Raw genomic sequence first — 25,975 nt, 5'->3', positions numbered from 1 at the left:
AGAGACAATATTTTCCCTAATCATTACTGCCACTCTTCTCCCTTTCTTCCTTTTCTTTCCTGAATACTCTGTACTAATTAAGTCAGTTCCCGTGCACTACCTGATTGTTTACTTTTGTCTGAATGGCAATCACCTATTCTTTTTTTGCCTTCACTTTCTTGCGATGCAGAGTGAGTGGCAACCATAGTGATTGAGCTCTTCTGCTGATAATAACTTCCTGCACCTGTAGTTGTCGAGGATGTGAGAAACATCCTGGAGTTCCCAAGTGACAGAGGATGTGAATTCCATGGGTCTGAATCACTTTGTCGTAGTTTTGTTTATTAAATTACTTCACTTAATAGATTTTTAAAGAAGCACTTAAAGAGCTGTTACTATTGAATTAGTAACTTCCTCTTTTTCTTAAACTCCTGCAATTTTTAAAAACCTAACTGGGAAACTTGCCACACCAAACCCCTCTTCCCCCACTTCGATTGGGCCAGTTTCCTACAGTGGGTGAATGCTGCTCAGTTTCATTGTTCTTTCTAACATTCAACATTTTTGTAGGTATTAGGCTTCCTAAAGTGATTTCATGTCTACTAGCTATGCAGCCCTTCCTCTTTAGTCACTCAGCCTTTTCTAGCTGTGTTGCTCACTATCTCTTCCACCCCACCTCCCAACTGACCTTAGTTATTTTTATTTAGTTTGGCAATGAAGTTGATAAATACATTTTGTACAAGGATATTTGGAAAGCACATTAAAAGTAAATAGTAATTTACTTTTTCCCTTAGTGTTGCCAGCTGCTATCAAAGGCCCATTACTTCACATGGTAACAAACATTTACACTGTCAGCTCTCTACACCAACACTTTTCAAGTTACTATTTGGTTTGCAGCGTAAAGGAAAGGTAATGATACACCTGGGCTACTAAGAGAAAAGGGAGATAGTTTCAAGTTCTGGCTCCACTTCATTTTTGTTTTCCAGACTTTGCCTAGTACCCATTTGCTAGGCACTGCTTTCTCTTTATTGGCATCTTTAACCACTCTTAATGTGAGGAACCTCCCTAATTCTGCTGCACCATGTTGCTTTAGCATTTCAGTGCTTCCAGATTAGTTCAGAGACTTGCCACTGGGTTTCAAGACACCCCACTATCAAACCTGCACTATCCTGATGCAGGGTTTTGGCCCAAAACACTGACAATTTCTTTCCTCCCACAACTGCTGCTTGACCCACTGAGTTCTTCCAGCAGATTTTATGTTACTACCAAACCTCTAAACTATTTGCTGATGGTGTCACGGTGGGCTCCTCCTTCCAGCATTCCCAAATATCTGAATTACTTATTTCTTGTACCTTAACAAGTTCTTCCTATTCCTCTAACATTTGGTGCATTATTCCAATGGCTGAAATCTGCTACCATTACTGGTGGATGCTGAAGGATAACCACCAGTCCTTCCAGATTAATGCCAGAATGAACAAATCTTCCTACATAATTTTTCAGGTCACCTGCTTACGTTTTTAACCATTGATAGCACTTTCTTACGTGCTCTTTCTCTAGCCAGTTAAATACTTTATCCAGTTTAGTTTCTTGATTTACCTTGAATATTGTAGTTCATTTTTGTCATATTTATGTACATATAACTGTTATAAAATCTTCCACAAAATTTTTGTATTTTATTTTACATTAAAAATGAATTAAGGTTGTAAGTCTATATTTAGGACCGTTGAAATAATATCAAAAATAGCTTTCCAATATTTCTCCAACAAGGGACATGACCAAAACATGTGGGTTAAAGAGGCAATCTCAGAATGGCATCTGTCACATATTGGATTAATATGAGAGTAATAACGCGATAGTTTATCTTTGGACATACAAGCCCTGTGCACTACTTTAAACTGTATCAACCTATGCTTAGCACATACAGAGGATGAATTCACCAACTGAAGAATTTTTTCCCATTTTTCAGTCAGTATATTAATCTCAAGTTCTCTTTCCCAGTCAGCTTTAATTTTATTAGAAGCATCAGGACATAAATTCATAATTATATTATATATAATTGCTACTACACTTTTCTGAGAGAGATGTAAATCTAAGATTTTTTCCAAAGTGTCCATTGGATATGGGTGTGGAAAATTAGGAGAGACAGTAATTAAAATGTTTCTAATCTGTAGATATCTAAAAAAGTGAGATATGGGTAAGTTATATTTATTAGAGAGTTGATCAAAAGACATAAAACAATTATCCAAAAATAAATCGCGAAAAGATGTTATACCTTTGGTTTTCCAATCAAAGTAAGCTTGATCCATCGTGGAAGGTTGAAAAAGAAAATTTGATATAATGGGACTTGCTAGAATAAATTGATTAAACCCAAAAAATCTTCGGAATTGAAACCATATACGTAAAGTATGCTTAACTATTGAGTTGTTCATTTGTTTATATGATTTAAAAGAAGTAAAAGAAAGTAAAGTTCCTAAAACCGAACCCAAGGAAAACCCTTGTAATGAATTAGATTCAAGATTTACCCAATGAGGGTTTAAAGATGCGTCCAAATCTTGTAACCAAAATTTTAAATATCGAATATTAATTGCCCAGTAATAGAATCTAAAATTCGGGAGGGCGAGCCCCCCCCTCCTTTTTAGATTTCTGTAGATACCTGTTACCTAACCTAGGATTTTTATTCTGCCAAATATATGAGGAAATTACTGCTATCTTTGGACTACCAATGATAGACTTAAATAATTTAACCTCTTCATCACGAAGGATGATTGCATTTCTTACTTTAATGGCTAGAAGGTCCATTTTGTTGAATTGGAAAGAGATTAACCCTCCTAAGGTATTTCATTGGTTTTCACAAACTATGGTGTGTTTGAATTTGGAGAAAATTAGAAGCGCAGTTTATGACCCTTTCATTAGATTTGAAAAAACTTGGAGGCCATTCATTCAGCATTTTCATTTGATGTAATTTGATCATTTCCAAACTTGTTTTATCTCTCTGTACTGTTGTTGGAGGGGAATGGAGTCGTCAACACTAAGGTTTTCTTCTTTTCCATTTTTAACTTGTTAGTTTTGCCCAAGTCTTTTAGTTTAGTTGATTAATTTTGTTTTTCTTTGGGGATGGGGTTTTTTTTTCTTTTATGATTTTTTTTCAGTTTTTTTTGACTTGTATTATCCGTTGTCAGTTCTACATGATTGGGAGCTTTGTTAATTTACACTATTTGATTTTACAATTACTTTTTTTAAGTGTAACAATATATCTCCTACTATTTGTATTATTGCTATGTTTTGTTTCTATATTTTGAAATTAATAAAAAGATTGAAAAAGAAAGAAAAATGAATTAAGGCCAGCAGAGTAGTTCTATGACCAGCAAAAATTATTATTACTACTGTGGGTTGATCATAGCTGAAGGATAAAGAATCAAAAAGTCAAAAAACCTCGTAGCAGCTCTATTCAATTTAATTTTATATCTGTGTTGCCTTTTTTGTTTTGCAAATTTCAGATCTATTAACACTGCATCCTTTCACTGGGCTGTATTTAGCATAGGTTCTGTTCCTGCAATACTTTTAGTTTTGTTCGTTTCCCAACTATAATGATTATAATGATGAAGATGAGTGAGGGTGGTGCAATATTCGTTTAATTGGATGATTGTGGGATTGAATCTCATCCTCCTGATTTAAGCATTGTGTTGATCCTGCAGTACAGCACTAATGTGCTGCAGCTCCAGTGTGTTTGGTTAAGATTAAATTCAGGACTCACCTGTGATGTGGAGTGGCTGCATAAGATCACATAAAACTTGGTCGGTAATACATAATGCCCCATCCAAAGGTTATCCATCAAATAGACTTATTATTAATTTTTCATTTGTTATCTGAGGGTCCTTGTACAGAAGGAGATCGACTAGTAACTGCACTTAAAAGTAGTTAATTGCCATAAAAAATCTTGGGCCATGCTGGGGAAGTGAAAGGACAGGCATGTATGCACGATTTGAACAAACTGAACTGGATTTCAGAAATGTTTCAGTTTTATTTTCCCTTGACATAAATTTTGAATTTTGTTTATTATTTAAGTGTACTGTATATTGCATAACAAGGGTTATTGGTATCAGCGTGACCTGCCTCTGTGTTAGAACTGTATAAATTGATTTCTTCTAATTTGGAAAAGCCAAATTCTACAACATGATTTTTTCATTCAGGAAGACTGATTTGCAGAAATCTAAGAAATAAGTTAATGCAGAAGGTTGTATTCCACTACAATTTCAGTAGGGCAGCATTGGGATTGAAATTGATGTACTCTCGTATTTTGGAGAAATACATTTTGTTACTGTATACTTTGTCTCTCGGATATTGGATAATTCGGTGAAAATTTTTTTCCCCTTTATCTTTTCATTGCAGCTTTTGGGTCTCATTTAGCTTTACTGTCTTTTTTTTAAAATTAGAAAAATATTGAAAGTTTTAATGTGTTTCTGTTTATAATATGAACTTGTAGTGGCACTGAGGTGCAGCTAGTAGTCTACAGAGCCAATGACTGACCTCGAGTGTTGTCTGTGTGAAATTGACACGTTCTCCCTGTGATTGTGTAGTTTGCGTCTTGGTGCATCAGTTTCTTCCAATATCCTTAAGAAGTGGTTTGGTAGACTAATTGATCATGCAAATTGCTCTTGTGTAGGTGAATGGTAGAATCGGGAGCGAGTTAATAGAATAGGATTAATGTATAAGTGGTTATTAGTGTTATCTCAGTGGTCCAAAGGATCTGTCTCCGTGCTGTATATCTCTGTGAATTTGACTGATCAAATGCAATAAAACCCAACAATGTATCATCTTCAATGGTGTTGGACAGGCCGGTTTTATTTATTTAGAGACCCACACAGTAACAGGCCCTTCTGACCCAATGAGCCTGTGGCTGCCCAATTATGCCCATGTCACTCAATGAGCCAAATGGCCTAATTCTCTTCCTGTATCTTAATGGTCTTAACTTACTGACTTGTAGATCTTTAGAATGTGGGTGTGAACCAGGACACCTGGAGGAAATGGAACTAGTCACAGGGGGACTGTACAAACTCTTTACAAATAACAATGGAATTGAACCCAGGTCACTGGTGCTTGATAGCGGTAAGTTAACCTCTAAGCTATCATCTGAACTATTGGATGTTACTCCTGTTTGTACTCCAACATAGAGGCACAAAACACTACAAATGTTGGAATCTGGAACAGCAACAAGAAGCTCAACAAAGTTGGTGGTCAGGCAACATCTGTGGAGTGAAAATGGACATTTGGCATTTCGGGTTAAGACCCTTCATCTGGACTGACCCTATCTCAAACCAAAGTGTTGACTGCCCAATTTCCTCTCCGCAAATGTTGCCTGAACCATTGAATTCCTCCAGTAGTTAGAATTCTTTTTTTTAGGTGTTCCCAGTGATGTTGAAGAGGTTCTGGCATCCCATGACCAAGAACTGATAGATGAAGAGCTGATGCAATTGGAAGAGGAAAGGATAACAATCAAAACCGAATGTAGTAGTGAACAGACCGAAAGTGAAGTCGTCCAGGAGCAGAACGTGAAGCAACTGCGTGAGATTTTTGCTGCAATGATTGCAGAAAAGTACGATTTTAATTTTGAAAGGGTACGTCGGTTTAGGGCATATTTGCAAGTTGGTTTGAGTGCTTACAAAGAACTGTATGAGAGAAAAATGCGCGAGGCTAGCAGTCAAGCAAGCCTTCAGCAGACGACAAACCTCGACCTTCGACATCAAGGCAGGCAGAGATAGAAAAATCTGACCTGCCTGCCCTGATCAATGAGATGACACCCCAGTGTCCCACCACCCCAACCTCAGGGCTGCGGACAGATAACTGATTCGCGGAGAATGCAGTGGTAGCCGGGACACACCCAGTGCATCTTTAAGAACAAAAACCAAAGTAAACAAGCTAATTAATTAGGTGTCGGCCCAGATCAGAAGGGATTGCCGATTGCGTCGCCTCTGATCTGGACCGACATTTACATGCCGGGCGGCCCCTAATTAGCTTGTTTATTTCGGCTTTTTTCTTAAAGATGTGGTGGGTTCGTCCTGGCTACCACTGCATTCTTCGCGGATCAGTATCGGTCGGCGGCCCAGAAGGTGGGGGCCACTGCGCCACCCCAAAGTCCGACTCAGCCTAACACACCATCATCAGTGTGCTCGATGTCTTCCTGATTCCCGTAAGTGATACTACACTATACATTATTTCTAATTTATATAGGCTGTGTATTTTTATGTGTTATTTGATATGATTTGGCAGCTTCATAGCTTAAAGGTTACTGGAGAACGCTTGCGCCGTGTTTTTGCCAAGAGCGCTTGCGTGAGATTTTTCACTACGGAGAACAGTGCAGGCAATGATTGTAGAGAAGTATTTCTACTTTATATAGGCTATGTATTTATCATATCATTCCTGCTTTTACTATATGTTACTGTCATTTTTGGTTTTATGTGTTACTTGGCAGGTTATTTTTGGGTCTGCGAATGCTCACAAATTTTTCCCATGTAAATAAATGCTAATTGCTTCTTCGCTTTACGACTTTCCGGCTTACGAACCGTTTCATAGGAACGCTCTACCTTCGGATGACGGGGGAAACCTGTACTCGATCTACTGTTCGAGAATGAGACAGGGCAGGTGACCAAAGTTTGTGCAAGGGAACACTTTGCATCTAATGACCATAATGCCATTAGTTTCAATATAACTATGGCGAAGAATAGGTCTGGTCCTCGAATTGAGATTCCAAGTTGGACAGAGGCAAATTTTAATGGTATCAAAAGGGATCTGGCAAGTTTAGATTAGGGCAGAGTGTTTTCAGGCAAAGGTATGCTTGATGTGTGGAAAGCCTTCAAAGGTGAAATTTTGAGAGTACAGAGTTTGTATGTTGCTGTCAAAATAAAAGGCAAGGATAACAGGTTTAGGGAACCTTGGTTTTCAAGCGATATTAAGGCCCTGGTTAGGAAGAAGGGGGTACATAGCAGGCAAAGGCAGGAAGGAACAAATGAGGTACTTGAGTGTAAGAAATGTAAGAGAACACTTAAGAAGGAAATCAGGAGGGCTAAAAGAAAGCATGTGGTTGCTCTAGCCGACAATGTGAAAGAGAATCCCAGGGGTTTCTACAAATATACTAAGAGCAAACGGATTGCAAGGGACAAAGTTGGTTCTCTTGAAGATCTGAATGATCATCTACTCGTGGAGCCAAAAGAGATGGGGGAGTCTTAAATGAATTTTTTGCAACTGTATTTTCTTGCAGACAGACCGAGAAGTGAAGCAAAATAGCAGTGAGGTATGGACTGTATACAGATCACTGAGGAGGAGATGTTTGCTGTCTGGAGGCAAATTAAGGTGGATAAATCCCCAGGGCCTGACAAGGTATGTTTCCCTCAGACCTTGTGGAAAGCTAGTGCAGAAATTGCAGGTGTGCTAGGAGGGAGATTTAAAACATCCTTAGCAACAGATGAGATGCTGGAGGATTGGAGAATAGTTAATGTACTGTTGTTTAAGAAAGGCTCTAAAAGAAAGCCAGGAAATTATTGTACAGTAAGGCTGACATCAGTAGTAGGTAAGTTATTGGAAGCCGCTCTAAGGGATCAGATTTGGATATATGGGGATTGATTAAGGATAGTCAACATGGCTTTGTATGTGGTAGGTCATGCCTAACCAGTCAGAGTTTTTTGAGGAAGTTACCAGAAAAGTTCATAAAGATGAGAAAAGTAGATGTTGTTTATGTAGTCTTTAGCAAGACCATTGACAAGGTCCCGCTTGGCAGTTTGGTCAAGAAGGTTCAGTCGTTTGATATTCTGGATGAAGTAATAAATTGGATTAGACATTGGCTTCGCGGGAAAAGCCCCAGAGTGGAAGTAGATGGTTGCCTTTCTGACTGGAGGCCTGTTGTGCTTCAGGGATTGGTATTGGGTCTGTTGTTGCTTGTCATCTATATCAATGATCTGGATGAAATGTTGTAAACTGGATCAGGAAATTTGCGAATTACACCAAAATTGGGGGCGTAGTTGACAGTGAGGAAGGTAATCAAAGCTTGCAGCGGGATCTGGACCAGCTGGAAAAGTGGACTGAAAAATGGCAGATGGAATTTAATGTAGAAAAGTGTGAGATGTTACACTTTGGGAGGACAAACCAGGGTAAGACTTGCAGTGTGCAGTGGAGCACTGATGAGAGTGGTAGAACAGAGGGATCTGCGAATCCAGCTTAATAATTCCTTGAAATTGGCGTCACAGGTAAATAGAGAACTTTTGGCACATTGGCCTTCATAAATCAAAGTATCGAGTACGGGAGTTGATTTGTTATGTTGAAGTTATATAAGATGTTGGTAAGGCCTAATTTGGAGTATTGTCTTTAGTTCTGGTCACCTAGCTATAGAAAAGGTAGCAATAAGATTGAAGTAGTTCAGAGAAAATTTACAAGGATGTTACCAGGACTTGAGGACCTGAGTTATAGGAAAAGGTTGAATAGCTTAGGACTTTATTCCCTAGAGCGTAGAGGAATGAGGAGAGATTTGATAGAGATAAAATTATGAGGGGTATCGATAGGGTAAATAAGACATAGCAGCAGAATCGGACCATTCAGCCCATTGAGTCTGCTCTGCCTTTCCATCGTGGCTGATCCTGGATCCCACTTAACCCCATACATCTGCCTTCTCGCCATAACCTTTGATGCCCTGACCAAACAGGAAACTATCAATTTTCGCTTGAACAGTTTTGGCCTCCACTGTTGTCTGGCAGAGCATTCCACAGATTCACTACTCCTTGTCTAAAAAAACTGTTCTAAAGGGTCGCCCCTCAATTTCAATATTCAGTAGATTTCAATGAGATCCCCCCCCCCCCCCACATTCTTCTAAATTCCGGTGAGTACAGGCCCGAAACTGCCAAAGGCTCCTCATTTGTTAACCCCTTCATTCCTGGAATCATCCTCATGAAACCCCTCTGAACACTCTCCAATGACAACACACCCTTTCTGAGATGTGGGGCCCAAAACTGTTGACAGTGTCCCAGTGTGGCTTGACTAGTGTCTTATAAAGCCTCAGCATTACCTCCTTGTTTTTATATTCTATTCCCCTTGAAATGAATGACAACATTGCATTTGCCTTCTTTACCACAGACTCAACCTGTAAATTAGCCTTCTGGAAGTCATGCATGAGGACTCCCAAGAGCCTTTGCACCTCTAATGTTTGAATTTTCTCCCCATTTAGATAATGGTCTGCACTTTTTCCCTTTTACCAAAATGCATTATCATACATTCCTCAACACTGTATTACATCTGCCATTTTTTGCCTATTCTTCCAATTTGTCCGAGTCAATTGCATTGCTTCCTCAACACTACCTACCCCTCCACGTATCTTTGTATCATCTGCAAACTTTGCCACAAAGCCATCAATTGTGTTATCTAAATCATTGACAAACAATGTGAAATACCCCTGAGGAACAGCACTAGTTACTGCAAGTGGTTTTTTTCCACAGGTTGGGTAAGACTAGAACTGGAAGTCGTGGGTTAAGGTGAAAGGTGAGCTATTTAAGGGGAACATGAGGGGCATCTTCTTCACTCAGGGTATTGAAGAGTGTGGAACAAGCTGCCAGTGGACGTAGTGGATTTGGTTTCAATTTAAACATTTAAGGAGAAATTTGGATAGGTACATGGATGGTAGTGGTGTGGAGGGTTATGGTCTTGGGTACAGGTTGACAGGGCTAGGCCGATTAATAGTTTGGCATGGATAATGGGCCAAAGGACCTGTTTCTGTGCTGTAGTGTACTATGATTATGATATGAAAAATGTTCCAGTGAACTCGATCAGTTTAGTGGGAGTGTGGGAAAAGGGGCCCACTGAGTTTAGAGACAGCACAGGAGGCAGGGCCCTGATGGGGCTTGATGGTACACAGGTAACCAAGTCAAGTGAGCCAGATGCCAAATCTATGAATTTCCAGAAAATGAAATAATGGATTATCAATGTTTTATTGTAAAGCTCTTAGTCTTCTATCCCTTCTCCACCCTTGCCCGCACTCACAAAGAATACTTTTTCTTCAGGTAAAATTTATGATGTGAATGTCAAACCAACGAAAGTAATAATTCAGATGTTGCCTCCTCCCCTCTGGACCTCTCAAGCAAAAGGATTATTCAGTTCATGACCAAGGCTTAATGACAACTTTTATTCCCTACAATTTTTCTCAAAATTTATAAATACAAGTTTAGAAGATTGCTTATTTAAAATCAAAAATATTTTCCCCTAGTAATTATTCTGTTCAGAAGAAGACTGGCCAAATCTGTTGTCTTTCCCTACTTACAGCTGCAATTTTTGGCATGTGTGCCCCAAGCCAGTCCTTGAGTTCAGAAGGATGCGTTGAAAAGATAAATGACTTCCAGCTGTAACACATGCAGAGTTGTACATCCTTCCAGCTGTCTTCCATGTCCTTCCCTGTTCTTTGTGCTCAGGCTATTACGATGTAATGTATGGAGTTTTCCTGTAAATTACATAAGCTGTGCTGGATTTAAAGAGTTTCAATTTTAGAACAAGGCAGTATAGAAACTTTTGACTGAAGAGAAAAACAGGGATAGAAACAGTAATGGGAGATTGGATTAATGTAAAAATCAGATAGGGACAAAATGACCATTGTTGGTATCCGTGACTATTATTTCATTGTTACTGCATAGTCGTAGTCATTTTTCTTTGAAATGCTTTACTTTTCACTACAAAAACGCTGTACTGTATCAGGATTAATAACTGAAATATCTGATTTTTTTAAACTAGTTACAGATATTTAACTTGCAAAGATAAATTGAACTTTAATCCTCTTCTCTTGAGGGTTAGTCAAAATCATCAGCTTACCACCAAATAAGCTTTAAATTACAGTCAGATATTTTGTGTATTTCAAACATTAGATTTTATGATGAGCTTTATTCAGATTTGTGCATTTTTATAAATTGTTGGAATATTGTCTTGCACTTGCTAATTTTATTTAACATTTTGCCAATTTTTGGCATTTTGTTTAATTACTACTTGTAATTCTTCACAGCCATTTCCAATTAATTAAAGATATTAAGTGTTTTGTGCCTAGTAATGTGAACAAAATTGATAGTTTGTCAAGACATTTTCATCTAAACTTTATTTTTGTTATAATAATCAAATAGAGAATATCTTTTCACAGTCTCCATTTCAGTCTTGTGAAAGCTCAAATTTGATGAATCCTTGTACCTGTATTTATTGCAGTTAGGACAAGAGCCTCCAGTTTCTAAGGTGAAAATTGTTACTTTTATTCTCTTGATGTATATAAAATACACATTGAATCATGCGTGTGCCGACTAGGTATGTAAACTCAACATCTTGTATTCAACTTTCAGATAAATTCTTCTTCCAGTCGGAGCTGGGATGCATTGCATCTGCAAAGTGTCAGATATCTCTGGGTTGCAATGCACTGATACTTAAAATAACCACTAACCTATAAACATCTTTTCATAAGTTGTGTTTACCATCATACGTCAGGTCCAACTTGTTAACCAGCCCTGTTCTCAATGACTTATATTAACTCCTAGTACCCACACCTTTTATCACGTGTTTCATTATTGTTAGTGGGACTTTATCAGCTGCCATGTTTCCTTACATTGCAATGGTAACTGGCTGAACAGTAAGTGGCTTCAGGCTTGTTTGTTGTATCTTTTAGGATGTGTAGAGTTTGTTTAAATTCAGCTTTTATTTTATTTCTTGCTCTTTTTGTAATATCTCATAGTTACTTGTGTTTAGGCTGTTCTGCTCTGAACTCTTATACTGCCATACTCCCATCTTCCCTTCATCCCACAATTGCGGCAGTATCTTCAGTTCTGTACACCCTGTGCTGTGCGGTTTCCTTCCTCACCTCCTCTGTCTCTTCAGTTCCTTCTTGAAAGATCCACCTTAAAACTCTCCTCATTTACTAAGCTTTTGAATATCTCTTGTCTCATTGTTTACTAATTGGATCAAATAACTATAATTCATTAATTTGAATGATTTTGCTGAGCTGTGAAGAACTGATGTGGCACATTCTCAACTTGAAATATGTCTTCCCTTGCCCTTTAATGTTTCTTTGGGCTTGCCTGTTTTTAATATTACGAAATGTAATGTAATATCTAATCAACACACACAGAATGCTGGAGGAACTCAGCAGGCCAGGCAGCATCTATGGGGAGAAAAAGTACAGTCGACGTTTCGGGCAGAGACCCTTCACCTGCTGAGTTTCTTCAGCATTCAGTGTGTGATGCTTGGATTTCCAGCATTTACAGATTTTCTGTTGTATGCAATATCTAATCTTTGTGTGTACAGTATTCAAAATTTATAATATTTGAGCAGTCTTGGTTTTATGAAATAATTCAAAAGTGAAAAATAAATATTAATTCAGAATTAAAATACTTGGAAACTTCCGTTTCTACTTTTGTTATACATCTGTAATTGTTCTAAATGTTAGGCAGTTTCACATCTTGCTTTGTTCCTGATTTGTAATGAAACTTATAGTTCCCCTGTAGCATTTTAAGCTGTATGCGTGTCTGGGGAAGTTGACCAATGTTCTGTCATGTTGTTTACAAGAGGGCACATGGTGCTTGAGAAGAAACCTGTTGGACATGTGTCCATCTGGTGACCTGATGTTCATCATCATGTGAAGTGGATTGCAATGGTGGTGTTGGTAAACTTGCTCTTTTCTATATTTAATTCAAGTTCACTTTATAGAAGTTGGTGCCTTGACAATGTAAAGAATGGATGCCAATATTCCTCATCAAAGAGCTGATGTCAAATACAAACTGCAGGAGGAAATCAGCAGGTCAGGCTATATCCAAGGAAACAGATGGTTGACATTTTGGTTCACGACCCTGAGAATGGCAGAGTAAATGAATGAGAGGGAAGGGTGAGAGGAGGGCTGATAGGTTATGTTGGCATAGGCAGGTGGAGCAGGGGAGGGGATGTTCAGAAATTGATGGGTGGAATCAGGTTAGGAATAAACTGGGTAGTTGAAACCAAGTGGGAGAGGGCAGTGAAAGATAGAGACAGAAGCTGGCAGGTCCTAAGTGAAACTGGATATGAGAGATGTGGTCAGCAGGTTTAGCCTGATGAGAAAGCTAAGCTGAGAAAAAATGAAGTTGGTTGTGTGTGTGGATGATAGACAGATAGACTGTGTGGAACAGGGTAATGAATCTAGATAACTGGGGTTGGGTGGGGGGGGGAAGAGGAGTAAAAGCTTGAAAAGGAGAGAGAAAGAGAACCTAGGATGACTGCTAAGGGTGGGCAAAGCACACACATTGTGGATTTCCTGAACTTGGCAAGTTCAATGTTCATACCTTTGGGTTGTTGGCTAGCCAATTAATGTAATGTGATTTTTCTGCAACCTAATGGCAGTCTACAACCCAGTGCTATGAAACTAGAAAATTTATAGTTCATAAATCACTTTGCCTTTGTTCCAGTTCCACTCCTATTGCTCCACCCATGTTCTCATTCTGCCTTTTGCACCCCTTCCTCCCAACCCACCCTACTACTTGGTTCCATCTGCCTCTCACTCACACACCCATTCACCTAGGTTTCTTTCTTGGTCTACCTTTTGCATTCAATCCCCCATCTAGTTCCATCTGCACATCATCTGATTTCACCTGTCACCTTCCAGTCATTGTCTTTACCCTCTCCTTTCCCCTTCCCTCCTCCCCCCAGCTGGGTTTATCTGTCCATTTATTTCCCCTTGTGTTTCTACCAATCACCCACCAGCCTAACTCTAAACTCTTCTCTTCCCGAACAACCAGTTCGTTATCTTCCACCTAGCCCGGTTCCAACTATTATTTACCAACTTGCCTGTCATCCCTTCCTCTCTCCTTATAGTGACTATCATCCCCTAGATGAAGGGTCTTGACCTGAACCATTCAGTATAAGGTTACCTCCACAGATGTTGTTTGACCTGCTGAATTTCAGCAGCAGTTTCTTTTCCTTTTTTTTCCCTCCAGATTCCAGCATCTCCACTCTCTTGTATCTCAAACCCAGTGAGTTTAGATCAATTAATTTATAAAATGGGTTAATAATGTGAACATTTTGGAGCAACAGAATCAGTAGCATGCAAACCAATCATGAGATGCCAGCCTGGCAAAACTGTAATATGTGGTTGGAACACCCATAAAATGCTGGAGGAACTCAGCAGCTCAGTCAGCATCCATAAGAACGTCAGCGTTTCTGGTTTCAGGAAGGGGCAAGTAACCAGAATGAGGTGTGGGGAGAGAAGGGAGTACAAGCTAGAAGGTGATAGGTGAAGCTAGGTGGGTGGGGGGAGGAGGGAATGAAATGAGAAGCTGGGTGGTGATAGTAGAAGAAGGAACCTGATAGGGAGTGGATCATGGGAGAAAGGGAAGGAGGGGGGCACTGGGGGAGGTGATAGGCAAATGAGAAGAGTAGAGGTAAGAAGGATGCCAGAGTGGGGAATGGTGGAAAGGGAGAAGGCAGAAAATTATCATAAATTAGAGAAATCAATGTTTGTGCTATCAGGTTAGAGGCTAGCCAGATGGAATATGAGGTGTTGATCCTCCAACCTGAGAGTGCCCTCATTGTGGCAGTATAGGAGGCCAAGTACCGACATATCAGAACGGGAATGGGGATTGGAATTAAAAAGGTTGGCCACCAGGAAATCCTGCTTGTTGCGGATGGAGTGAAGGTACTCAACAGAGTGGTCCCCCAATTTTTGTCGGGTCTCAACAATGTAGAGGGGGGTCCAATTAGGAGCACTGGATACAGTAGGCAACCCCAACAGACTCGCAGGTGAAGTATTACCTCACCTGGGAGGATTGTTTGGGGCCCGGAATGGAGGTGAGGGAGGAGTTAAATGGGCAGGTGTAGCACTTCCACTTGCAGGGATAAGTGCCAAGAAGGAGAGTAGTGGGGCAGGATCAATGGACAAGACAATGGAAACCTAGAGAGAGCAATCCCTGTGGAGAATGGGGGGGGGGGCTGTGATGCAAGTAAAGACGTGTTCCATTCCCACTCCTAGTGGTCCACCTAATTGGAAGGAGATACATGTGATTTTATGTGTGAAAGAGCAAAAACAGGAAAAGGACAGAGCTAAGCAATTTCACAATCTTAAACTGCAGTGCTGCCATATTAATTGTAAATTAAAGAATGATGGGAATGTATGTAGGACCATTCACAACTGATCAGTGCCCTGAGTGTGAATGCTTAAGGCAAGGATGAAGCCACCTTAAGGCAAGGATGAAGCCACCTTAAAGGGGAAGTGCTGAGTGATCATCACCTGTTTCTTGTGTTGGAGAATCCCAAGAACAGTCAGTTTGATTTGTTTATCAAGAAACTGCTGAGAGCAGTTTCCTGATAAAGACTATGTTACCAATCATATTCTTGCTCTAATACTGAAAATTTTCACTTGAATTAGCTCTGAATGTAGATAAGCTGCTTTGGTACATTTCTCACATGTGGAAAATGGCCCAGATATATAATCCACAAAACAGGGAAAAAAATCAGTGTGGCTACTCACAAAGCAGCCACTTACTTGCTCAATCCTGGAAGATGTCAGTACAGGTGCAGTCAAACGGTGCCTATTTATAACCTGTATTTTACTGTCATCTTCAGATTACATCTAAGCCACTCATTTCTACATAACACTGAAGTTGTAGTCTAAACATTGACTTAAGAACTGAATTACAGGTGAGACCAGATTGCCTGCCTTGACAGCAGGCACCATTTGACTGAATTTGACAGGAAGGTGCCTAGTAAAACTGAAGAAGGTGGGCATCTAAGGGAATAACACTCCAATGCACACAAAGCAAGTTAGCTGTATTTATTACAGGTCAATAATCTTGACTCCAGGAGGTGTACGTTAGTCAAGGTAGTGTGGCTTAAATATAACATCTTTGGGTAATTCATTCTGGCAGTACATGAAGTATAAGGATGGTATATTTTTCATTAGTATTTCTGATCTCTGAAAAATATATCATTTCTGATGTGCAAAATTCACCCAAAAGTATAAATTATGATTATTCCTACAACTTTACAATTTATATAATCTAATGATCCTGATACAAAAGATGGCATTCTACGCAATTTAACTGATGTGCTTTTATAAGCCATAGTCACTTTATGGTTGTGTCTTTTGAGGTTTTCATATTGTTCATACACAGGATGTGGATGTAGCTGCTAAGTCTAGAATTTCTGTTCCAATTTATATTCAAAGGTGATTATAAGTTGCCGTCTTGAGCTACCAACTATCCTTGTAGAGAAAATACTCTCATGGTCCTTTTATGATTAGTAGTCTTGATTTTGTTGGTGTTAATATTGTTGTAAGAAGTTCAGGGATCTTGACTCGACAGCAGTGAAGGAATAGTAACATATTTCTAAGTCTAGGTATTTACAACATGGTGCACAATTGCAAGAATTAGATTTATTAAGCACCAGCTGTCTTTGATTCTCCTGAGTTCCATATTTGGGGGAGTGGGATGCAGTGAAAAAAAGCCCTGGCAAGTTACCGCATTGCATTTTGTGGATGTCAAAAGCCCATTAGCACAGGGCAGCTGAAGTGGAAGGACTGAATGTTGGCAGATGCTTTGGCCTGGATGCTGTCTAATTTCTCAAGTGCAGCTGATTGCTGCACCAGGTAAACACCCTGTGTCTTGCAAATGATGGAAAGACTTTGGAGAGCAATGTGGTTAGTAACCGCACTCTCGTAATCCCATTATTTATTTGCCTGGTCCATGGTGACCATCAATCAGTCTGTTAATTGTTGAAAATTTGGCAATGATAAAACCAAAGTGCTTTGTAAATGGATAAGGCTGTAGGCTGGCATCTCTAAATCCTTGTCATCTCTATCTCAGAACCACTTAATAATATCTAGCTCTCAGATCAAGCCTTTATACAGCTATCCTTGTCAGTTGTCTTTATTCTGTTTGCCGATCAGGCTGTGAAGCATCCAGCGATGTCTATTTTCCTAGATGTGATCAAATAATTGGGTAGTGTAAGGGAGTATCAGATTATTTTACGATGAGTTGACGTAATTTGTAAGAAGTTTGGTTACAAGTTTCATAATGATATTGTTTATACATTACTTTGTAAAAATGATTTTAATTAACTGCTAGTTTCTGGGTGAAGATGTTTTATTTCAGCTGATGTACTCTAGGTTTTGAAGGAGCAAGTTTTGGAAAAAAAAAGGCAAGGTACATTCCAAAAGACTTAAATTGAAATTATAAGAAAATAGCTGTTGTATATTTTGCATTTTGACTTGATTGCCTTGAGTCTGCTTGTTGAAGTTTTAAGTGTTATGTTTCACAGCACTTCCCTTTTGTGGTTTATTGGTTAGACAACGCCTAGTATTCATGATTTGAAAAAAAAATGTTTCTTCTCGCTTTCTATGGGTATTGCAGTTTAAAAGAAGTAAATTCAATGATTTTGCCTTTTGGGTAATTGAAACAGTAATTATTCTTAACTCTTTTTGTTGTGGAACTGAGTGACTTGCGTTTCAGAGGCCAGATAAAAAAATTTAAGGCATATGGAATATAGAATTAATGCAAGCAAGTGAGGTTAGTATAGATGCACATAATAGTTGACATGGACAGGGTGAGCTGAAGGGCCCTTTTCTGTGCTCTACGGCTTTAACTAATCCATTCTAGATTGAAAATTAATTCAAACTAGATAAGTATGACAGATTTCCTTCCCTGAAGAACATTATAGTGTGGCTTCATGATAATTCTGTGGTTTGTTTTCTCTCCCTATATTTTTGACTGAATGTATGTACACTCAGTAGGCATTTTATTAGGTACAGGAGACGGATGGTAATGATGTAAGTGAACCCTGAGGCTACGCTCCAAGTTATCATTAACTCGTTCATTAAACCCGCTGAATGAACAGGCTTCATACTAAGTTTCTATAAGGCAAAGGTCCTCTGCCAGCCTAAATACCCTTTACATAACACCACATCCCAACAATAAATTTCATCAACTGGGTCCAGAAAACATCACTTTCAATATCTTGGGAGCCTACCTCTTAGTGAATACAGAATTCAGTAACAGAAATCACCAATGCACTTGCACGGTTTTTTGAAGATTAAGAGTATAATAGTTGGTCACGGTCTCCTGATCTGTGATCCTCACCTTGCCATATGGTTTTGAGGTATGGATTACTTGAGCCAGCATTACAAAATATTGGAGAGTTTTCACCAATACTACTCCAAAATCCTAAAAACTCATTGCTGGACAATGAAATTGATCTTGGTATTTTCTGCCAGGCTGACATCATCACCATTGACAATTGTATTTACACTTGCTCCATTTCAATATATCATTCATACTCATGAAGCCAGGCGTATCTCTGAAATTTACAACAGCAGGTGTGTAAAAAGGGCCCAGAGGAAAATCAGGAACTCCAGCCACCCCAACCACAAACTGTTTCAGCTGCTTCCGTCTGGCAAACGGTACCACAGCATTAAAGACAGGGCCAACAGGCTACAGGACAGCTTTCACCAGGCCATCAGATTGATCAATACACATTGATCTGATTGTACATTGTATTTCACTGTACATACATGTGTACAAAACAATTATTTATACAATCTTAGTGTTTGGGCAATGGAGCGATGGAGATGCAACATAAAAAATTTTTACTCCCTCATTGTGAGATGGATGTGAGAAATAAAATTCTATTCCAAAACACAGGATTGTAATTTACATATGAATGTTGGCAGGATGAACTCTTCAGTACACTTTCACCACTGTAATACTGCAAAATTTAAGTTTGTCTGTGATCAATGGGGACATTTTTCATTGAGTATTTAATAAAGCCATAGTAGCAATTAGCCTGTTGCAGGTATTAAGAGAATACAGTCTATGCCAATCACTGGGGTGCCTCCAAGACTACAACCAGGAAAAAATATATTCAAAACACATGGGGTTATTTTAATTTAAAGTGAGCTGAGTTCCTTAGTTTCACTTGTTAAGTGGGCTACAGCAAACTAAAAGTGTAAGAAAGGTAATTTAATTATAATTACCAGAGTGAAATAAATGAGGGAATACTTTCAATATTAAATTATTAGGCAGGGTTTAATTGTGGCACAGCAAAGTTTAATTCATTTTCACAAAGTGAACATTAAGTAGGTTTTAAGGATTTAATTTTTTTTAATGTGGCAAGGACATTCATTCTGCACAGTAGAGGAATGTGGTTTATTTCCAATAACGAAAGTGATTATTATTGGTTACCTGAACCTTTTAAATTGTTTTCTTGTATAAATATTGCTTCATTTTACTGTTTTCTAACCATTAAGGGATTACATGTTCCTTCTAAAAAAAATTGTTTCATTATCTTGAATACAAAAGTAATTTTGTTGTCCAGATATGGCAGAAGTTACTGTTGCCCAAACTATAGCTAATTGGGATCCCTTAATAGTTTTTCAGTCGAAAACAAGTGCAAAGTTGCTTTTCTCAACTTAAAACACTTATATTTTGCAGAAAAGGTGCGAATTTCAGACAAGCAAATCTGTTATCTGTGTGGTAAACTGTACATACAGCTCTAACATGTACCGTCATTTGAGTGATCTAGCAAGTCACACCCCGTATAAAATCTTAGTACTTTCACTCATATCTACTTTATAGGTATTTCTGAGGGAGTATTAATTGTTCAGAAAATAATGACTTTCTGTAGGACGTTTGTGACCTTGCATTACTTAGTATTGATATATAATTTAAGCAAAAGCTTTGTAGTCCTTTCATATGTCTTGTAGCCAGCAAACTGATACCGTCCTATGGTGAAGAAGCATTGCTTTGCTTGGAATCAAAAGTATTCATTCAGCTTCATCTAAAACAATAGATATGAATCAGTACCTACTGCAAGATAGTATAGTGCTGATGTGGACAGTATCAATCTGTATTAAAAAGTGTATTGTGTAAGTTAAAAACAGCATTTCTAGAATCAAGGTAGTGTACAGAAGGGAAAAGCTTCTAATTATGTTCTCTTTCCCTGGCAGCGTTGTTCCACTTTTAAGGCAATCCATTGGGATTTTAATGCAACGTACACCTCCTTCTTTGGATCACATATTGCCTCAGTGCTACCAGCGGGTGCGTACAATTAATTTTGTATTATTAAGTCTTAGAAAAATCCTCAGTACATCTAGTTCAGTGAAACACTAAAATGTTCTATTTTTTTTTAGGTTCAACACTTGCAAGGTGTATATAGTATAATTGATCCCCACTTCTGGACTTTATGTAGTGAAGTTTACATTGGAACAATGAAGCTTCTGGTAGCTCCTGATGCAGATGCACGATGGATTTTGAGCCAAACACACAACATTTTCACTCAGGTATATCAAGAGAACATTTATTATTTTTGTTGGTAATATTCCTTTTATATAAATACAAAGTTGCCATTGACCTTTTAAGAGCAGCTTCCTAGAAAGCACAAAAATGAAGGTAATTTTACGTATTTAGGAAATGCTTCTTGCAAGCATCTATAAGCAAGAGTCTGTTATTTATGCATGTCAGCTTGTAAGTTATAAATATGAAAGAGTTTTGCCTGTAGTGGGATATTCTGTATCCAATAAAATTAGAAGCTGAGAATGAACCTGTTTGAATTTGATGCTCTAATAATGTATCATTATGTAAATCAACGTAACACCATTATTATTTCAGACTTAGCATCTTACTACCTAGGACCCATCTATTTTACTTTAGTGTTTACTACAAAACAAAATCCTCTTGCTTGTTCTGTTATTTTGCAGTCTTTAATAGAGGTATGGTGCTTAGCAACTGTTGAGTTTAAGGGTTGTCTAAATGGGCACAATGTATAACAATGGGGATAGAAATAATTGCCTGCTTCTCTTCAGTCTGATGCTGTTGTCTGTTTCTGCCTTCCTCTTGCAGTTTTTCATTATTCTGCTTTGTGTCCATTGCAAGAATGTTAGTGGTTGTTTATTTTTTTTAGTTTTGTCACTCATTGTTTGCATTTCAAAGATAACAGGTGGTGTGAAGCCCGCCACATCCCATTCTAGTATAATACTGCTACACATGATCAGTCTATCACCTCAATTAATGAGAAAACCTAATGGATTTATTACTTAGAAGCGTTTAGTCATGACCTACTTAGCATACACTTTACCCCACTACACTCCACCCCCACTTAAGCCCCGTCAAACTCAGGATCTTATTCTGATGCTTGGACATACCCAGCAATGGAAATATAACTTGTTATTGAACTAAACTCTGCTCACCAATTTTTCATGTTGCTGTATTACTTGGTAGCCTTTTATGAATTATCTTGTAGAATGACTGATCTTGTAATTTCCTCAAAGAATAATTCAGTGCACTTCATTATATAGGACCTCCTGCTCTGCAGCAAGTGCACTGCCAATATTCCTACCTTGCCCTGCCTTTAAGCATTCTCCACTCAATGTAGAGTCTTCGGTGTTTTGCATGTTTGAGCACAAATATAACTTATCAACGCATGAGTTCAGTTTTCCAAGCTACATCTTAATAACCTGATCAGCACCAATAGAAAAGCATGGGAACATAATTAAATGTTTTTGTTTCACAGGAGACCTTTGGCTGGCTAAAGACGTGTCAGTTCTCAAAGGCATAATCTCATTAGTCCCATCCTCCCCACTCTTTGTTTGATTTACTGTCATGTATGTCTGTCAGCTCCCTTTTTGCTATTTACCTATGGCTAAGGGATAATTTATTGTAGTCAGTTTACCCACCACACAGGTTTGGGATGTGGGAGGAAATTGGAACATGTAGAGGACCTGCAAATTCCACACCAACATATCGTATACTGTTCAACTTGAGTCCCTGGAGAAAAGAGACAGCAACCACAAACAGCTGTGCCCCTGTGTTTCTCGTGTGTTGTATTTTTCCCTAATATGGAATATGTTCTGGGTGATTTGATTCCCCCTTTCCTGGGTTCTGAAGTTACTTTCTAATGGAGAAAGTGGTTCCAGCCTCCTGACCTCGCTTGTCAGACAGAAGTTCTTATTTATTGAGATATAGTTCGGAATAGGCCCTTCTGGTTCTTTGAATCGCCCAGCAATCCCCAAATTTTAATCCTAGCTTAATCATGGGACAGTTTACAATGACCAATTAACCTACCAACCGTACACTGTGGGAGGAAATTGGAGCACCTGGAGTAACCCACGCAGTCACAGGGAGAATGTACAACTCTTTACAGGAAGAGGCGGGAATTGAACCTTGGTTACCTGTACTTAAAAGCATTGTGCTGACTACTATGCTACTGGACCACCCAGTTTTGTGCATTAGAAGCTGAATTTGTGACTTTGTTCGTTTGATATATATACAGGTACAACTTGTCTTTGCCACTTTTAGCAATCAGCAAATTCAAGTGTGCAGAATGATGTTGCAGTAATTTTTGAAGTAATAATGTGGAAAGCCATTCATATATTAAATATCATTCTTCCCATTTAATTGAAGGACAGTTGAGAATTTTATGATACTGAATTGGTGTTGGAGAGGAAACAGTGCATTCCTACTTTAATGGATGAATAAACTTTCTTTTTTGTTGGCAGGCAGGCGTAAGGCAGCTTTACGTACAGATTGATTTTGCAGCAATGTAAAGATGCCTGAATCACGTAGGTCTAAACTCCTGGTTATTGGATCTGGGAACAGATTTAACTGCTGGTTCGTCACTGGATTTGAAACACCACCAGCGTGCAGCAAACTTGAATGTGGTATTATTCACTTGCATCAGTAGAAGGTCTCGAGTCGAGGAACGGTGAAATAATTAACATCATCTGCTATATATGGAACAACCATTTTGTGATTAGACCTAAAGTGTCTTATTTCATCTTGACTGTTACGGAATTGAAGCTGAGTTGGTGTTCTGTTGTGTGATGAACAATGTTGTATTATCCTGCATCCAATTTAACAGATGTGTTCCCACAGTTCAGACTATCCCTGTTCATTTAAATATTTGTCATCTTGGCTGTCATTCTGCATTCCGTTTTTTTAAAATTTCATTTGTTGTATGCTCACATATTGAATGATATGAACCATGTTTCTGAAGTGCCTTCTTATGGTGGCCAAGAAGTAATATTTGAAAGGCAGGTAGTGATTACTGGACCCATCAGAGCAAGTCTTACAATCATTGGTCAGTAGTGCACATCATGGTAATCAGCATGGTTTTTCTGGGTTTTAATAGATCATTGTAGGGAGAGGCAGGAGGTTAGGGGACTGATCCTTTTTGTCGTGGCATGTTGGTATCCAGTTCAATAGCTTATTCTTTTAAAGGTCCTTTGACATGTTCATTGTACTCTGATAAAATATAAAGAAATTCCATTGCACCATGGAAACTTTGCACACTTGAGTTCACCCAGGAATGGACTGGGTGAAATTGAACGGTCCAGCAGAGAATCCATGCAGAAGAAAAATAGCCAGATATAAGAACACTGAATGTTTGTAAATTGTCAAGAGTTTTCTTTAAAAATTATACATTATCCTGATTTGCCTTTTGGTACTGTTTGTATCTGTTCTGATAGTGAAAAGGAATTATTTTAAATGCTCTAAGTGGTGCTTTTAGAAAAAGAAAAGTACTGCGAATGCTGGAAATCTGAAATGTTTAGAGAAAATTCTGGAAATGTTCAGCATATAAGGCAGTAGAGATTACTGGAAAGAAAAAAACGTAGTTGATGTTTACACCAATGATCTTTTGTCACACTTGGTTTAAAAACTAGTGCCTCACCTGTTGGTAGATTTCCAGATCCTTCTCTCAACTGTTTATAAATTGCTTACACTATGAAAAACAATCAGTTTATAAATATAAAAGGGGGAGAAAAAGCTCTTGGCAGATTCAAACCATGTTTGAATAAGCCTGTCATGAATTGATTAGTTTAGCAATCACTTTCACTGATGCTTGTGCTGGTTCAGTTAAATGAGCATTAGACATCAGTTTAAATATTTTCACATGAAAATAGTGACTTAATTATTTGAATTTTTGTCACTTAGCGGTTGGAAAAGAGAATATAATTCTGATTCAACTCAATGCTGAGTTTATTCAACAGGTGGTAATGAGGTTTAACAAATGATTTGCCCTGTGGCAAGTTAGGGTGAATTAGTCAGAGTTATTGGTGATGTGTCACTGGGTAGAAGGAAATCAGATTTGTCCAGTGTCTGTGATAGGGATTGAAGAGAACAAAAATCAACAGTGTGCTTTTAAAATTGTGTCAAATTTTAATTCGTTTTAGCTGTTTTAACAGTTAAAATGTACTTTTGTAAATTGAGGTCATCCAGCAATTAAGTTGTTTGTCGTTTAAATTAGCTGCATAAGGGAAAAAGGAATATAGCACAGTATCTTACAGTGGATGCCAAACTGCATTATCCAAAGCAAATGTTTATAGCTTGGAAATCTTAGCATGATGTATTTGCACACTCAAGTTGTAATCAGACCCTGTCTGTGAAGAATAAAACAAAGGTACTGCCTAGACTGTCCTTTTTCCTACTCTATGCCTCCGGAGGGTATTTCTAAAACAATTAGATGGTTTTCTCAAGTTTGGGTCTTTCTAAATTTGTATTGCTCAATCTACATGCTACAAAAGGGTGTTAAATTTACAGCATTTGTGCACAAAGTGTGTTAATAAGAAAGTTTATCTGATTTTCAAAAAAACAGTAAATACTTTTGTTTCAAAGCAGAAGTATTTATTTGTAAAGCATTATTACTCTTTGGTTTAAATGGAATAGTCACTGTATTAGCTATAATATGCATTGTTGCTAGTTCTGGGAACACTTTCAATCTTAAATCAAAGGATTCTTTGCTCTGTATCAAGCCTTTGCCTCTACCCAGAAATTAATTGAGCATAAAAGAGGAGAAAAAGAGTATGGTTGTCAGAATGTAGAGGTCTTTCCTGTTCAAGGTTACTAAACTGAAACTTCTGAGATCCCACATGTGAGTCCTGAGCTATTTGGTAGTTATTCTAGTTGATATATTTATCATTCTAGATAAATCTCTTGATTATTTAAGAAGAGATTGACTACAGTATTTTTAATATTTTAGAACAATTGTAAAGATCACCAAAGCAATTTGAAGTATGTACTACTCTAATAGTCTCTACAGTAAACACTCATCAAAGAACTTGTCTGAGATGCAGCAATATGCATAATAAATATTTTGATAACTACAGTTTGTTCAAGTTTCTGAATAAGTTAATTTTAAATTTCTTGCAGGTATATGTTCCTTGGAATTTAATGCTATGAAACAGGTATTCCCTATAATTTTTCCCATGTACAGGCTTTTCAAATCTGAGAAGCATCGGAGAAGAGAGAGACTATGGTGTGCATATCCATGAATCCCTGAAAACAGTTGGGACCAGAGATGATGATCAAGGCAAAGATCTTTTTTCTCTTTATCACCAGAGATGTAGTCCATATAAACATAGCTAGGTTTGATTTCCATAAAGGACCACAGCTCCAGTACTGTGTACAGTTCTGGTTGTCATACTGTGTTTGAAAGTGTGCGGAAAAGATACAAGAATCTTCCCAGAGCTGGAGTTGTTTTCTTCAGTAAAGAGATGGCTGAAGGGAAAGTGAAATGGTGTGTAAAATAATAAAGTCATAAGTAAAAATGATCAAAGTACATACTTGACATTGAGTGATCACTTATTAGGTACAGGAGTGGAAACCGATTGTGGATTTCTGCTGCTGTAGCTCTTCCACTTCAAGGTTCGATGTGTTGCGCAGTCAGAGATGTTCTTCTGTACACCGCTGCTATAATAGAAATGAGAAAATCTGCAGATGCTGGAAATCCAAAGCAACACAGAATGCTGGAGGAACTCAGCAAGCCCAGGCAGCGGCATCTATGGAAAAGAGTAAACAGTTGACATTTTGGGCTGAGATCCTTCATCGGGACTGGGGGAGAAAAGATGATTGGGTCAAGAAGGTTGGGGGGGTACAGGAGGAGTAAGTACAAGGTAATAGGTGAAACTAGAAGAGGAGGAGGGGTGAAGTAAAGAACTGGGAAGTTGATCGGCAAAGGAGATAAAGGGCTGGAGAAGGGGGGAATACTGATACGA

The 25,975-nt window shown here is 38.4% G+C and overlaps 1 protein-coding gene across 1 annotated transcript in view; it reads left to right on the top strand.

The window, feature by feature from the left end:
- Positions 1-25,086, top strand: part of slc30a7 (solute carrier family 30 member 7) — a 68,076-nt gene extending 42,990 nt beyond the window's left edge. The window contains exons 9-11 of the mRNA XM_072274098.1: positions 19,934-20,024; positions 20,117-20,266; positions 22,481-25,086. Coding sequence (XP_072130199.1) covers positions 19,934-20,024; positions 20,117-20,266; positions 22,481-22,528 — 289 coding nt within the window. The 3' untranslated portion in view covers positions 22,529-25,086. The remainder of the gene's footprint in view (positions 1-19,933; positions 20,025-20,116; positions 20,267-22,480) is intronic.
- Positions 25,087-25,975: the final 889 nt, after the last annotated feature.

Source organism: Mobula birostris, chromosome 12, assembly GCF_030028105.1.
Source record: "Mobula birostris isolate sMobBir1 chromosome 12, sMobBir1.hap1, whole genome shotgun sequence".
Classification (NCBI taxonomy): Eukaryota; Metazoa; Chordata; class Chondrichthyes; order Myliobatiformes; family Myliobatidae; genus Mobula; species Mobula birostris.
The sequence above is the reverse complement of the archived record's forward strand: the minus strand, read 5'-3'. Positions and strand labels throughout refer to the sequence as shown.